General features: G+C 37.4%; 2 protein-coding genes across 2 annotated transcripts in view; both read left to right on the top strand.

Moving 5' to 3' along the window:
- The window catches only part of BRCA2 (BRCA2 DNA repair associated), a 52,248-nt gene that overhangs the window by 35,717 nt on the left and 3,974 nt on the right, over positions 1-12,557 (top strand). The window contains exons 16-19 of the mRNA XM_069467378.1: positions 457-627; positions 1,116-1,470; positions 6,402-6,557; positions 6,668-6,812. Of these exons, the coding sequence (XP_069323479.1) occupies positions 457-627; positions 1,116-1,470; positions 6,402-6,557; positions 6,668-6,812 (827 nt within the window). The remainder of the gene's footprint in view (positions 1-456; positions 628-1,115; positions 1,471-6,401; positions 6,558-6,667; positions 6,813-12,557) is intronic.
- LOC138382765 (small ribosomal subunit protein eS27-like) lies at positions 7,804-8,120 on the top strand. The gene has a single exon (XM_069467376.1). It carries the CDS (start codon positions 7,819-7,821, stop codon positions 8,065-8,067), a length of 249 nt encoding a protein of 82 aa, XP_069323477.1. The 5' UTR covers positions 7,804-7,818; the 3' UTR covers positions 8,068-8,120.

Here is a 12,557-nt window from a genome sequence, read left to right as displayed (position 1 = left end):
TTGATCATTCACCAAATATCTTTTGATCACCTACTATGTGCCAGGTACTATTCTGGGTACTAGGGAGAACAAAGCAAAACAAAAAAATCCCTGCCCTAATGAGTCATACATTCTAGTGGGCATGGAAAGCACAGAAAATTTTTTAAAATAATAAGTGAATTGTATAGTATGTTAAAAAGTGAGAAGTACTATGAAGATTGATAAAGCTGGGAAGGTAGTAGAGAAAGTTGGGTGAGGAGAGGTAAGGTTTAAACAGAATAAGTAGTCAGGAAAGCTTTACCACATTGGTGACATTTAATAAATGACTTGAAGGAGATTTGAAGGATAGATCTTACATTAATTTATAAAAACTTATTGCATGTACAATGTAGTTTTTGTACAGAGAATAGTTGTCATTGTTGTATTCAGTATCATCCTATGTGTTTTTATGATACTGTTCTACCTTTATTTATTCAGGGCTCTATGTGACACCCCAGGTGTGGATCCAAAGCTCATTTCTAGAGTTTGGGTCTATAATCACTATAGATGGATTATATGGAAGCTGGCAGCTATGGAATTTGCTTTTCCTAAGGAATTTGCTAGTAGATGCCTAAGCCCAGAAAGGGTGCTTCTTCAACTAAAATACAGGCAAGTTTAAAACATTACATTATGTAATTATATGCTGCAGTATGGTTCAGGCTCTGTGCAGTCTGTGACTTCCCCATCAAAGATGGTGCATGAGCCAGTTGTCGGTGACAGTTGCCATCCCACGCTGCTGTTCATGTTGTACAGAGCTGTTCTCTTGTCATCCCCCACTTAAGAGAGATCACATATACACCTCTTGGTTCCCTCTTCCCCTACCCTCTTCTTAACCTCTTGGTTTATGAGAAGAATATGAGTTACTAATTTGATCCACTATTCAGAGATTGCTAATAAAACATTTTTGCTTGTCTTTGCTTTTTAGTATTAATATTTTAACAATATAAAACTTAATATATTACTGGCTACAAAGTTTTAAATTCTCTTTCAGTGTGTCTTTGAATTTAATTTTTATTCTCAATTATTCAGTGACTTTTTTAACAATGGAATGCTAGAGTCACAATTCCTAAAATATGCATTTTTCTGTTCATTTGTAGATATGATTTGGAAATTGATAAAAGCAGAAGATCAGCTATAAAAAAGATAATGGAAAGAGATGACACAGCTGCAAAAACACTTGTTCTGTGTGTTTCTGACATAATTTCATCGAGCAAAAATATATCTGAAACTTCTAGCAGTAAAACTAATAGTGTGGATACCAAAAAAGTGGCCATTATCGAACTTACAGATGGGTGGTATGCTGTCAAGGCCCTGTTAGATCCTCCCCTCTCAGCTCTCTTAAAGAACGGCAGACTGACTGTCGGTCAGAAGATTATTACTCACGGAGCAGAACTGGTGGGCTCTCCTGAAGCTTGTGCACCTCTTGAAGCCCCAGAATCTCTTATGTTAAAGGTAAATTAATGTACATTCTTGATAAAAAATAGTCACTGATTGAGTTAATTCTAGAGAGGTTTTACATTTAAAATTTTAAATTTACTTATGTTGTTAAGGATGCTCCATTTCTTGAAAATGTACTGATATTCTTAGTATAAGAAGCAGATTCTTCAGACAGTTAAATTTTTTGTGCTGTTTTTGGGAGAGCCAGAGATATTTCTTAAGCTCAAATAATACAGTTCCAATTAAAGAGCAAGTTTGCACTAGATATTCAATTTTGGTACCTATAGCTCTTGCTGCCACCTTGTTCTTAGCTTTGCTTCCGCCCTGATTACTTGGTCAGATTCCTATTCCAGTGTAATTAGAGAATTAGATTTCAGTGGTTCTCAAATATATAATAAAATATACCTTTCATCTCTATGTAGATTTTAAATTGTATAACAGGACTTTGCCATGTTAATAGTCTGCAGTATTGCTATCAGAAATTACTGATAACACTGCACATTCAGATTCACTTATAAAGCAACCTCGTAGAGAATTTACTTTTGTTATTCTGGATTACTCTAAGGAGAACATGGTATACATTAAACATTTTTTTTTGTTTGTTTTTTTGTTTTGGGTTTGTTTTTTTTTTTTAATTTCATCTTATTATGGGGGATACAGAATTTCAGGTTACATACGTTGCCCATGTACCACCTGTCCCCCCAAGTCAAAGCTCCAGGCGTGTCCGTTCCCCAGACAGGGCGCGTTGCACCCATCATGTAGGTATATACCCATCCCCTCCTCGCACCCCCCTCCCTGAGTCAGCACCGTCAAGTATGACCATTCCCCAAACGGTGCGCAATGCACTCATCATGTAGGCATACACCCATCCCCTCCCCCCACCCCCCACCTCAGTCTGATATCCGATTGGTATCGTTCCCAGATGTGAATTTAGGTGATGATCAGGGAAACCAATTTTCTGGTGAGTACATGTGATGCTTGTTTTTCCATTCTTGGGATACTTCACTTAATATAATGGGTTCCAACTCTCCAGGAGAACTATAGAGATGTCGTATCTCCGTTATTTCTTAAAGCTGAGTGATATTCCATGGTATACATATACCACAGTTTACTAATCCATTCATGTATTGATGGGCATTTGGGTTGTTTCCACATCTTTGCAATTGTGAATTGTGCTGCTATAAACATTCGGGTACATGTGTCTTTGTTATAGAATGACCTTTTTTCCTTTGGGTATATGCCCAATAATATAAACATTTTTAAGGTAAAGAGATATTTTATGTGGTGTTAGCTCCACATTGGATTGCTTTTTACTGAAAGCATTCCATCAAACTGAAATAGGCTTTTGTTGTATGTTTAGAATATCACAGTTGCAGTGGCTTTCATTTTCCTTTTGTTTTTATCAGTTCAATGTGTATGCATAATTTGAAAACTCAAGTAATACAAGGCCTATGACGAAAAGAAAAGCAGTCGCTGGCACAACCCTCCCACTCCCCTATTCATGCTCCCAAGAGGCAACCATTTCCAATCCCGTTGGCTGTTTCTTTGGCTTGTACTGCTATGTCATCTTTTCCCCTTCAGTTTAAACAGTAACTGTTAATTTTCTGCTAGGGAAGATGAAGATTTAGTTCTCTTACACCAACACTGCCACATACTTCTCTTTCTCTAACTTCTGCATTCTAATATAGCATAATTTTTAGTGAAGGCTATATTCAGTGTATACAGTAAATGACTATGAAAAATATTTTTGCAACTTAGTACCTGACATGCCATAATCGCATTTCCTTTCTTTACAACTTACTGCTTTCCACAGAGTTATTAACTGTCTTTTTTTGTTTGCTTTTCTTAATTGTCTGTATCCTTATCTCTGACTCATTCCCACATTGGAACTATAAAAATCCTCCCCAGTATGTTGAAATACCTCCATCAGTTTCATCTCTTTTTCTTGGGGACTCCCCTAGACCTCTTCATACTCGTAATCCATTCTGAAGTGGTTATTTTCATTATATGCTGCACAGCTCTTATTCTGGAAATTCTTCGCACCTCTTTTCTGTATTAAAAGCCCTATTTCCTGGATTCTATGGCATATTTCTAGACTTCCTAGTTCTAAGGGCACACAACTCCAGAGGCTCTTGAGAAAGGGAGCATACAGCTTTTTGATATCTTTTTGTAAGATTGGCTAAATATAGAATTCAAGGTTGAAATAATACCTTCACAATTTTTAAGATTTTTTTATCTTCTTGAATCTAATATAATATAACTCCTGCTAAGTTCAGTGCTGTTTTTATTCTTAGTCCTTCATTATGTGGTCTGTTTTTAAGACATTTTTAAGATTGTTTTGTCTCCATTATTTTGAAGTTTGTCAATAAGGTACTTTGCTGTCTTTTCTCTCTTTTTTTTTTTTTTTTTTTTTTTTTTAAATCTAGATCGTAGATACTCACTAGCATTCAATCTAGAAACACATGTCCTTCATTGAGTTCTGGAAAAAAATTTTTTTAAGTGGTTGTTTGATAATTTCCTCCCATCCATTGTTTTTATTTTCTCTCTTTTTTTTTTTTGAGGGGGCAGCATATCTCCTGATATTTGGACACTAGGCCTCCTGAAGTGGTCCTCCAATTTTCTTTTCTCCTACTTTCTATTTTATTGTCTGTTTTTATTCCAACTTCCAGGTTAGTTCTTAATTTTTTCCTCTAATCTTTAAGTAAATTTGTATATACCAGCTTAATTTTCATTTCTCAACAGACCTTTATTATTCTCTAAATGTTTTTCTTTTTTTGTCTTACTCAGTTCTTATTTCATAGATATAATACCTTCTCACCTTTCTAAAGCTATTGATTTTTGTTTTATTTTAGGTTTTCCTGCTCCCTGTATTTTTTTTCTATGAGAACCTCTTTTTTTGTTTGTTTGGGTCTCAGCTTGGAGACTTTCCTCAATGGTGACCATTGGCTGATCTTTCCTTTTCAATAGAGTGGTACCATTGAGCTCACTACAAGCTCTGTGTGAGATGGGGCTTGTCGGCTTAGAGGGTGATAAGGTGGGAATTTGGTTTTTTAATTAGGAGACCCTCAAATATTAGTGACTGTTCTGAGACCTGAGCAGAGAAAGGAAACTATTAAGAAGGCACATGTTCATTCAGCATTAAGGATTTTCATTGCAGGTTTTTGGGGTTTTTTGTTTTTTGTTTTGTTTTTTTGAGACAGAGTCTCACTCTGTTGCCCAGGGCTAGAGTGCCATGGCATCAGCCTAATTCACAACAACCTCAAACTCTTGGGCTAAAGTGATCCTCCTGCCTCAGCCTCCTGAGTAGCTGGGACTACAGGCATGCGCCACCATGCCCGGCTAATTTTTTCTACATATTTTTAGTTGTCCGGTTAATTTCTTTCTATTTTTTAGTAGAAACAGGGTCTAGCTCTTGCTTAGGCTGGTCTCGAACTCCTGACCTCGAGCAAGCCTCCCACCTCGGCCTCCCAGAGTGCTAGGATTACAGGCTTGAGCCACTGCGCCCAGCCGCAGTTTTGTTTTGAATATAGCATCTCACCTGACTCTAGCTGCTTTTTCCTGGTGTTCCAGAGTCAACGATATGTGTGGTTCAGTTTCTCCAGAAAGTAAAGTCTTGTGGCTTTTCTTTTTTTTTTAGAATGAGGGAGAGACAGCTACCTGGCTGCTTGGAAAAGGAGAGGAAATCTGGAGTTTTAACTATCTTTGTACAAAATTTCAACCACTCCTCCTGTTTTCAGCCCCACCTTATGCTCCTGCCTTCAGAGGTACCTGTTGCCTCTAATTTGAGTGTTTTCCTTCAATTATTTTGTTTCATATTGACTCCTTACAACTATCTTTCTGGCTGAGTAATTTTGGGCAGGTTGTATAACTTCCCATATACTTCAGTTTTACTTATAAAATTGGGAATAAGTCTTGGGGTTGTTGTGAGGATTAAATGTTAATATATGTAAAGCACTTAACATAACGTCAGGTACCATAGTAAGAGCTCTGTGAGTGTTTGCTATTTTTATTAGCTATAATCATTCTTGGGCTACTTTGTCATTTACTTATCCAACAAATTTTTAGCTTCCAAAATTTTAGTGATAGCTCCTCTACTGTTCTCTTTAGTTCTCTTTGTCATTGTAGGTGTTTTGAGGAAGCCTAGGTAAATAAACATATTTTAATCCATCATGTTTAAATTGAAGTCTCTTTTATCTATTTATAATAGAAATATTTCAATAGCTTTAATGCCATATAGCAGTATAAATACTACTTAAGAAGTATTATATTTTGGCCAGGAATGGTGGCTCACACCTATAATCTGAGTGCTTTGGGAGGCTGAGGCAGGAGGACTGCTTGAGCCCAAGAGTTTGAGACTAGGCTGGGCAACATAGCCAGACCTGGTCTCTACCAAAAAAAACTTTTAAAAAAATTATCCAGGTGTGGTGGTGTGCACCTGTAGTCAGTCCCAGCTACTTGGGAGGCTGAGGAAGGAGGATTGCTTGATCCCAAGAGTATGAGACTACAGTGAGCTATGATTGTACCACTGCACTCAAGCATAGGCTACAGAGCAAGACCATGTCTCAAAAAGAAAAAAAAAGTACTGTATTTTGAAAATATTTTCACTTTCACACAATTTTTCTACTTATTCATTTCCTTACTAATTTTCATAAGACTTTTAGAAGTACTTTATAGCAGCCCTAAAAGATTAGAAACTTTTGAGGCTGGACACGGTGGCTCACACCTATAATCCTAGCACTCTGGAAGGCTGAGGCAGGAGGATCAATTGAGGCCAGGAATTTGAGGTTGCTGTGAGCTAGAGTGACGCCCCAGCCCTCTAGCCTGGGTGACAGAGCAAGACTCTGTCTCAGAAGAAGAAGAAAAAAAAAAAAAAACTCTTATGAAATCTGTAATAGAATTGAATGTATATTTAACTTCTAAATCAATTTATTCATTACTTTGCCCAGATTTCTGCTAACAGTACTCGGCCCGCTTGTTGGTACACCAAACTTGGATTCTTTCGTGACCCTAGACCTTTTCCTCTGCCCTTGTCGTCACTTTTCAGTGATGGAGGAAATGTTGGTTGTGCTGATGTAATTATTCAGAGAGCATACCCTGTACAGGTATGATATATTCTTGAACTTACTGTGTATTTCTTTCTTTTGAGACAATTAATTTGAATGTTCCCTCTTTACCATTTTTGTGTGTGTTTGTGTGTAACACATTATTACAGTGGATGGAGAAGACATCATCTGGATTATACATATTTCGCAATGAAAGAGAAGAAGAAAAGGAAGTAGTAAAATATGCAGAGGCCCAACAAAAGAGACTAGAAGCCTTACTCACTAAAATTCAAGCAGAATTTGAAGAGCATGAAGGTAAAATGAGTTATATGTTACAAATTCTTTATTTTTTACATGAGAACTAAGTTTCAGAGACTTCCAATTTAACATTTATAATCAAGTGAGTTGTCTTTATTTTTGAATAATAGATTACTTTTCTAATTCTGAATCTTAATTTTTTAAAAAAAATATTACACTGATATACAAGTAAGCATTGAACTGACCCCAAATTATCACATCGTTATTTAACACCCTGAGCTTTTATTACTTATAATTATCTTAGGCAATAAAACCTTGCATACTAACAGTACTTTTCAGAAATCTTAAGTATACTCCCTCTTAAGCTTCAGTCCTAAAGTATCGAGAGTATCCTTTTTTGGTACCAGAGAAAGAATAGCAACAAGGGAGAGAACTATGAGATTATTTTCCTCTAAGCCTTTTGTCACTCTTTTTCCTCAGTGTCCTTATCTACATTATATAAATTTTGCATTTTTGTCATTATAGTTATTTTCATATGTTGTCATACCTGGAACTAGGACTTGTTATTTCTGTGCCATCAATTTTAATAATAAAAATCATAGCATTTTTTATGTTTAAAGGACATAAGTTTTACTTTATCCAGTCTACCTATTTTTGTTGCTGAAGGTCTTATGCTTTCCTTTGTTTCCTATATTCCTGAATTTACTAACGTTCTGTTTAACTTCATGTCCTATATAAACCTGTAGAAAGATTAGACTCCTAATACTTTATTCGCTTAAAATTATCATTAGCTCATAGTGTTTTCATGAATAAGTGAATCATGAAGTCATTCACAGGCATACCTCAGGTATATTGCAGGCTTGGTTCCAGACCACTGTAATAAAGCCAATATCGCAATAGAGGAAGTCACCAAATTTTTTGGTTTCCCAGTAGATGTAAAAGTTATGTTTACACTATACTGTGGTCTGCTAAGTGTGCAATAGCATTATGTCTAAAAAACAATATACATAACTTAATTAAAAAATGCTGTGGTTTCCGGCGGTGACGGCCTTCCCACGAGAACATGCCTCTCGCAAAGGATCTCCTTCATCCCTCTCCAGAGGAGGAGAAGAGGAAACACAAGAAGAAGCGCCTGGTGCAGAGCCCAAATTCCTACTTCATGGATGTGAAATGCCCAGGATGCTATAAAATCACCACGGTGTTTAGCCATGCACAAACAGTAGTTTTGTATGTTGGTTGCTCTACTCTCCTCTGCCAGCCTACAGGAGGAAAAGCAAGGCTTACAGAAGGATGTTCCTTCAGAAGGAAGTAGCACTAAGTATCCTGCTTGAATGAATGGGAAACCATCCCAATAAACTAAACACATTTTGGATATAAAAAAAAAAAATACTGTGTTGCTAAAAAATATTAACGATCAGCTGAGCCTTCAAGTTGTAATCTTTTTGCGGATGGAAGATTTTGCTCTGATAACTAATGACTGATCAGGGTGATGGTTGCTGAAGGTTGTGGTGCCTGTGGCTATTTTTTAAAATAAGACAATGAAGATTGCTGCATTGAATGACTCTTTCTTTTATGAAAGATGATGCTGTTTGATAGCATTTTACCCAAGGTAGAACTTTCAAAATTAGAGTCAGCCCTCTCAGCCCCCCTGCCACTGATTTATGAACTAGGTTTATGTAATTCTCTAAACCCGTTGTTGTCATTTCAACAGTGTTCACAACATCTTTACCAGGAGTAGATTCCTTCTCAAGAAACCACCTTCTCTGTTTTGCTACAACAAGGGGATCCAGTTGTCATCTGTGGCATATATATCTTGCTCTATAAACCTATATCTTGCTCTTGCTCTATAATCCTATCTTGCATCCCCTCAATAAATTTCACCTCATGCTTGCCTTAAGACAAAAAGAAAGAAAGAAACCACTTTCTTTGCTCATCCATAAGAAGCAACTTCTCATCCATTCAAGTTTTGTCATGAGATTACAGCCATTCAGTCCCGTCTGCAGGCTCCACTACTAATTCTCTTGCTGTTTCCACGACATCTGCAGTGACTTCCTCCACTGAAGTCTTGAACCCCTTAAAGTCATCCAGGAGGGTTGGAATCAACTTCCTCCAAATTCCTGTTAATGTTGATATTTTGACCTCTTCACATATATCATGAATGTTCTTAATGGCATCTAGAATGATGAATTCTTTTTTTTTTTTCCAGATGGTTTTCAATTTACTTTGCCCATATCCATCAGAGGAATCACTATGTATGGCACTATAGCCTTACAAACTGAATTTCTTAAATCCTAAGTCTTGAAAGTTGAAATTACTCCATGATCCATTTGCTGCAGAATGGATGTTAGCAGGCATGAAAACAACATTAAATCTCCTGTGCATCTCCATCAAACCACATGGGTGCACATTGTCAGTGAGCAGTAATATTTTGAAAGGAATTTTTTTCTTATGAGCAGTAGATCTCAATAGTACTCTTAAAATATTCAGTAAACTATGCTATAAAAAGATGTGCTGTCATCCAGGATTGATTGTTCCATTTCTAGAGTACAGGCATATTTAGCATAATTCTTAAGGGCCCTAGGATTTTGGGATGCTAAATGAGCACTGGCTTCAACTTCAAGTCACTAGCTTCATTAGCCCCTAACAAGACAGTCAGCTGACCTTTGAAGCTTTGAAGCCAGGCATTGACTTTTCTTCTCTAGCTATAAAAGTCCTAGATAGCATCTTCTTCTAATATAAGACTGTTGCATCTACATTGAAAATCTGTAGTTTAGTTTGATCAGGTCCCATTTATTTATTTTTGTTGCTGCTGTGATTGTTTTGGGGGTCTTCTTCATAAATTCTTTGCCTGGGCCAATGTCTGAAAGGGTCTTCCCTACATTTTCTTCTAGGATTCTTAAGGTTTCATGCCTTAGGTTTAAGTCTGTTATCCATCGTGAATTGATTTTTTTTTTTTTTTTTTTTTTTGTTGAGACAGAGTCTCACTTTGTTGCCCAGGCTAGAGTGAGTGCCGTGGCGTCAGCTTAGCTCACAGCAACCTCAGACTCCTGGGCTTAAGCGATCCTACTGCCTCAGCCTCCCGAGTAGCTGGGACTACAGGCATGCGCCACCATGCCCGGCTAATTTTTTCTATATAGATTTTTAGTTGTCCATATAATGTCTTTCTATTTTTAGTAGAGACGGGGTCTCGCTCAGGCTGGTCTCGAACTCCTGACCTTGAGCGATCCACCCGCCTCGGCCTCCCAGAGTGCTAGGATTACAGGCGTGAGCCACCGCGCCCGGCCGTGAATTGATTTTTGTAAGAGGTGAGAGGTGGGGATTAAGTTTCAATCTTCTGTATGTAGCTATCCAGTTTTCCCAGCACCATTCATTGAAAAGAGATTCTTTTCCCCAGTGTATATTTTTCTCTGCTTTGTCAAAGATTAGATGACCATATGCAGATGGTTTCATCTCTGGATTCTCAGTCGTGTTCCAAAGGTTTATATCTCTGTTCTTGTGCCAGTACCATGCTGTTTTAGTTACCATAGCCTTGTAGTACAGCTTGAAGTCTGGTAGACTGACACTTCCCAGTTTGTTCTTTTTGCTTAAGATTGCTTTGGCTATATGAGATCTTCTCTGGTTCCATACAAAGCATAGAATTATTTTTTCTAGATCTGTAAAGAATGATGATGGTACTTTGATGAGGATTGCATTAATTCTATAGATTAATTTAGGTAGTATGGACATTTTAACAATGTTGATTCTGCCAATCCATGAGCAAGGTAGATTTTTCCATCTGTTTACATCTTCTACAGTTTCTTTTCTTAGTGTTTCGTAGTTCTCCCTGTATATGTCTCTCACCTCTTTCATTAAATATATTCCTAGATATTTAATTTTCTTTGAGGCTATTGTAAAAGGTACTGCATTTTTTATTTGAATTTCTGCTTGATTGTTATTGGCGTATATGAATGCCTCTGATTTGTTTGTATTGATTTTGTATCCTGAGACTTTACTGAATTCATTGATCAATTCCAGGAGTCTCTTGGTTAAATCCTTGGGGTTTTCTACATATAATATCATATCATCAGCAAAGAAAGAGTTTGATCTCTTCTGCCCCGATTTCGACACTCTTAATTCCCCTCTCTTGTCTAATTGCTCTAGCAAGGACTTCCAGCACTATGTTGAATAGAAGTGGAGATAGTGGGCAACCTTGTCTGGTTCCAATTCTGAGTGGGAATGGTTTCAATTTTTCCCAGGAAACTATCATTAGAGCGAATTGACAGCCTACAGAATGGGAGAAAATATTGGCTCTCTACACATCCGATACAGGGCTGATAACAATCTATCTAGCACTCAAAAAAATCAACAAGAAAAAATCACATAACCCCATCAATAAATAAGCAAAAGACATGAACAGAAATTTTTCAAAAGAAGAGAGAATAATGGCCAGCTAACATATAAAAAAAGATGCTCAACATCTCTAATCATTAGGGTAATGCAAATCAAAACCACAATGAAATATCACCTAGCCCCAGCAAGATTGGCCTTTATCAAAAAATCCCAAAACAACAAATGCTGGCAAAGATGTGGAAAGATAGGAACACTCTTAACACTGCTGGTGGGACTGAAAATTAGTGCAACCTCTGTGGAAAAGAATTTGGAGATACCTCAAAGAGCTAAAAATAGAAATACCATTTGATCCAGCAATAGCACTATTAGGTATCTACTGAAAGGAAAAAAAGACATTCTGTAATAAAGACATCTGCACTCGAATTTTATGGCAGCACAATTCACTATTGCAAGGATGTGGAAACAACCCAAGTGCCCATCAATCCATGAGTGGATTAATAAAATATGGTACATGTATACAATGGAATATTACTCAATTATAAAAAACGGCAGTGATCTAGCACCTCTAATATTTTCCTAGATAGAGCTTGAGCCCATCCTCTGAAGTGAGATATCACAAGAATGGAAGAATAGGCACCACATGTACTCGCCGTCAAATTGGCACTAACTGATCAACACTAAGGTGCTCACACAGTAGTAATATTCTTTAGGGATTAGGGGGTTGGGGATGAGTAAACTCACAACTAATGGATGCAGTGAGTGTTGTAGCAGGAAAGGGCACGTCTCAAATCATGGTTTGGGTGTGGCAAAGTCATAACATGTAACCAAAATGTTTGTACCCCCATAACATCCTGAAATAAAAGAAAAAATCTGTAGTTTAGTGAATCTGCCTTCATCAGTGATCTTAGCTAGATCTTCTGGATAACTTGTTGCAGCTTCCCCATTGGCACTTGCTGCCTCATCTTGCACTTTTATGTTATAGAGATGGCTTCTTTCCTTAAGCCTCATGATCCGACCTCTGCTAGCTTAAGACTTTTCTCCTGCAGCCTCCTTGCCTCTCTTAACCTTCATAGAATTGAAGAGAGTTAGGGCCTTGCTCTAGATTAGATTTTGGCTTAAGGGAATGTCATGGCTGGTTTGATCTCCTATCCAGACCACTCAAACTTTCTCTGTAACAGCAATAGGCTGTTTGACTTTCTTATTATTCGTGTGTTCACTGGAATAGCACTTTTAATTTCCTTTAAGAACTTTTCCTCTGCATTCACAACTTGGCTGTTTAGGACAAAAGGCCTAACTTTTGACCTGTCTCAGCTTTCTTTTTTTTTTTTTTTTTTTTTTTTTGTTGAGACAGAGTCTCACTTTGTTGCCCAGGCTAGAGTGAGTGCCGTGGCGTCAGCTTAGCTCACAGCAACCTCAAACTCCTGGGCTTAAGCGATCCTACTGCCTCAGCCTCCCGGGTAGCTGGGACTACAG

The sequence above is a fragment of the Eulemur rufifrons genome, chromosome 4, assembly GCF_041146395.1.
Source record: "Eulemur rufifrons isolate Redbay chromosome 4, OSU_ERuf_1, whole genome shotgun sequence".
NCBI classification, from domain to species: Eukaryota; Metazoa; Chordata; class Mammalia; order Primates; family Lemuridae; genus Eulemur; species Eulemur rufifrons.
This window is presented reverse-complemented; position numbering and strand designations above follow the sequence as displayed.

Bases quoted from the DNA above. Each gene is read 5' to 3' on its own strand.
- LOC138382765 (XM_069467376.1), top strand. From the start codon at position 7,819: ATGCCTCTCGCAAAGGATCTCCTTCATCCCTCTCCAGAGGAGGAGAAG.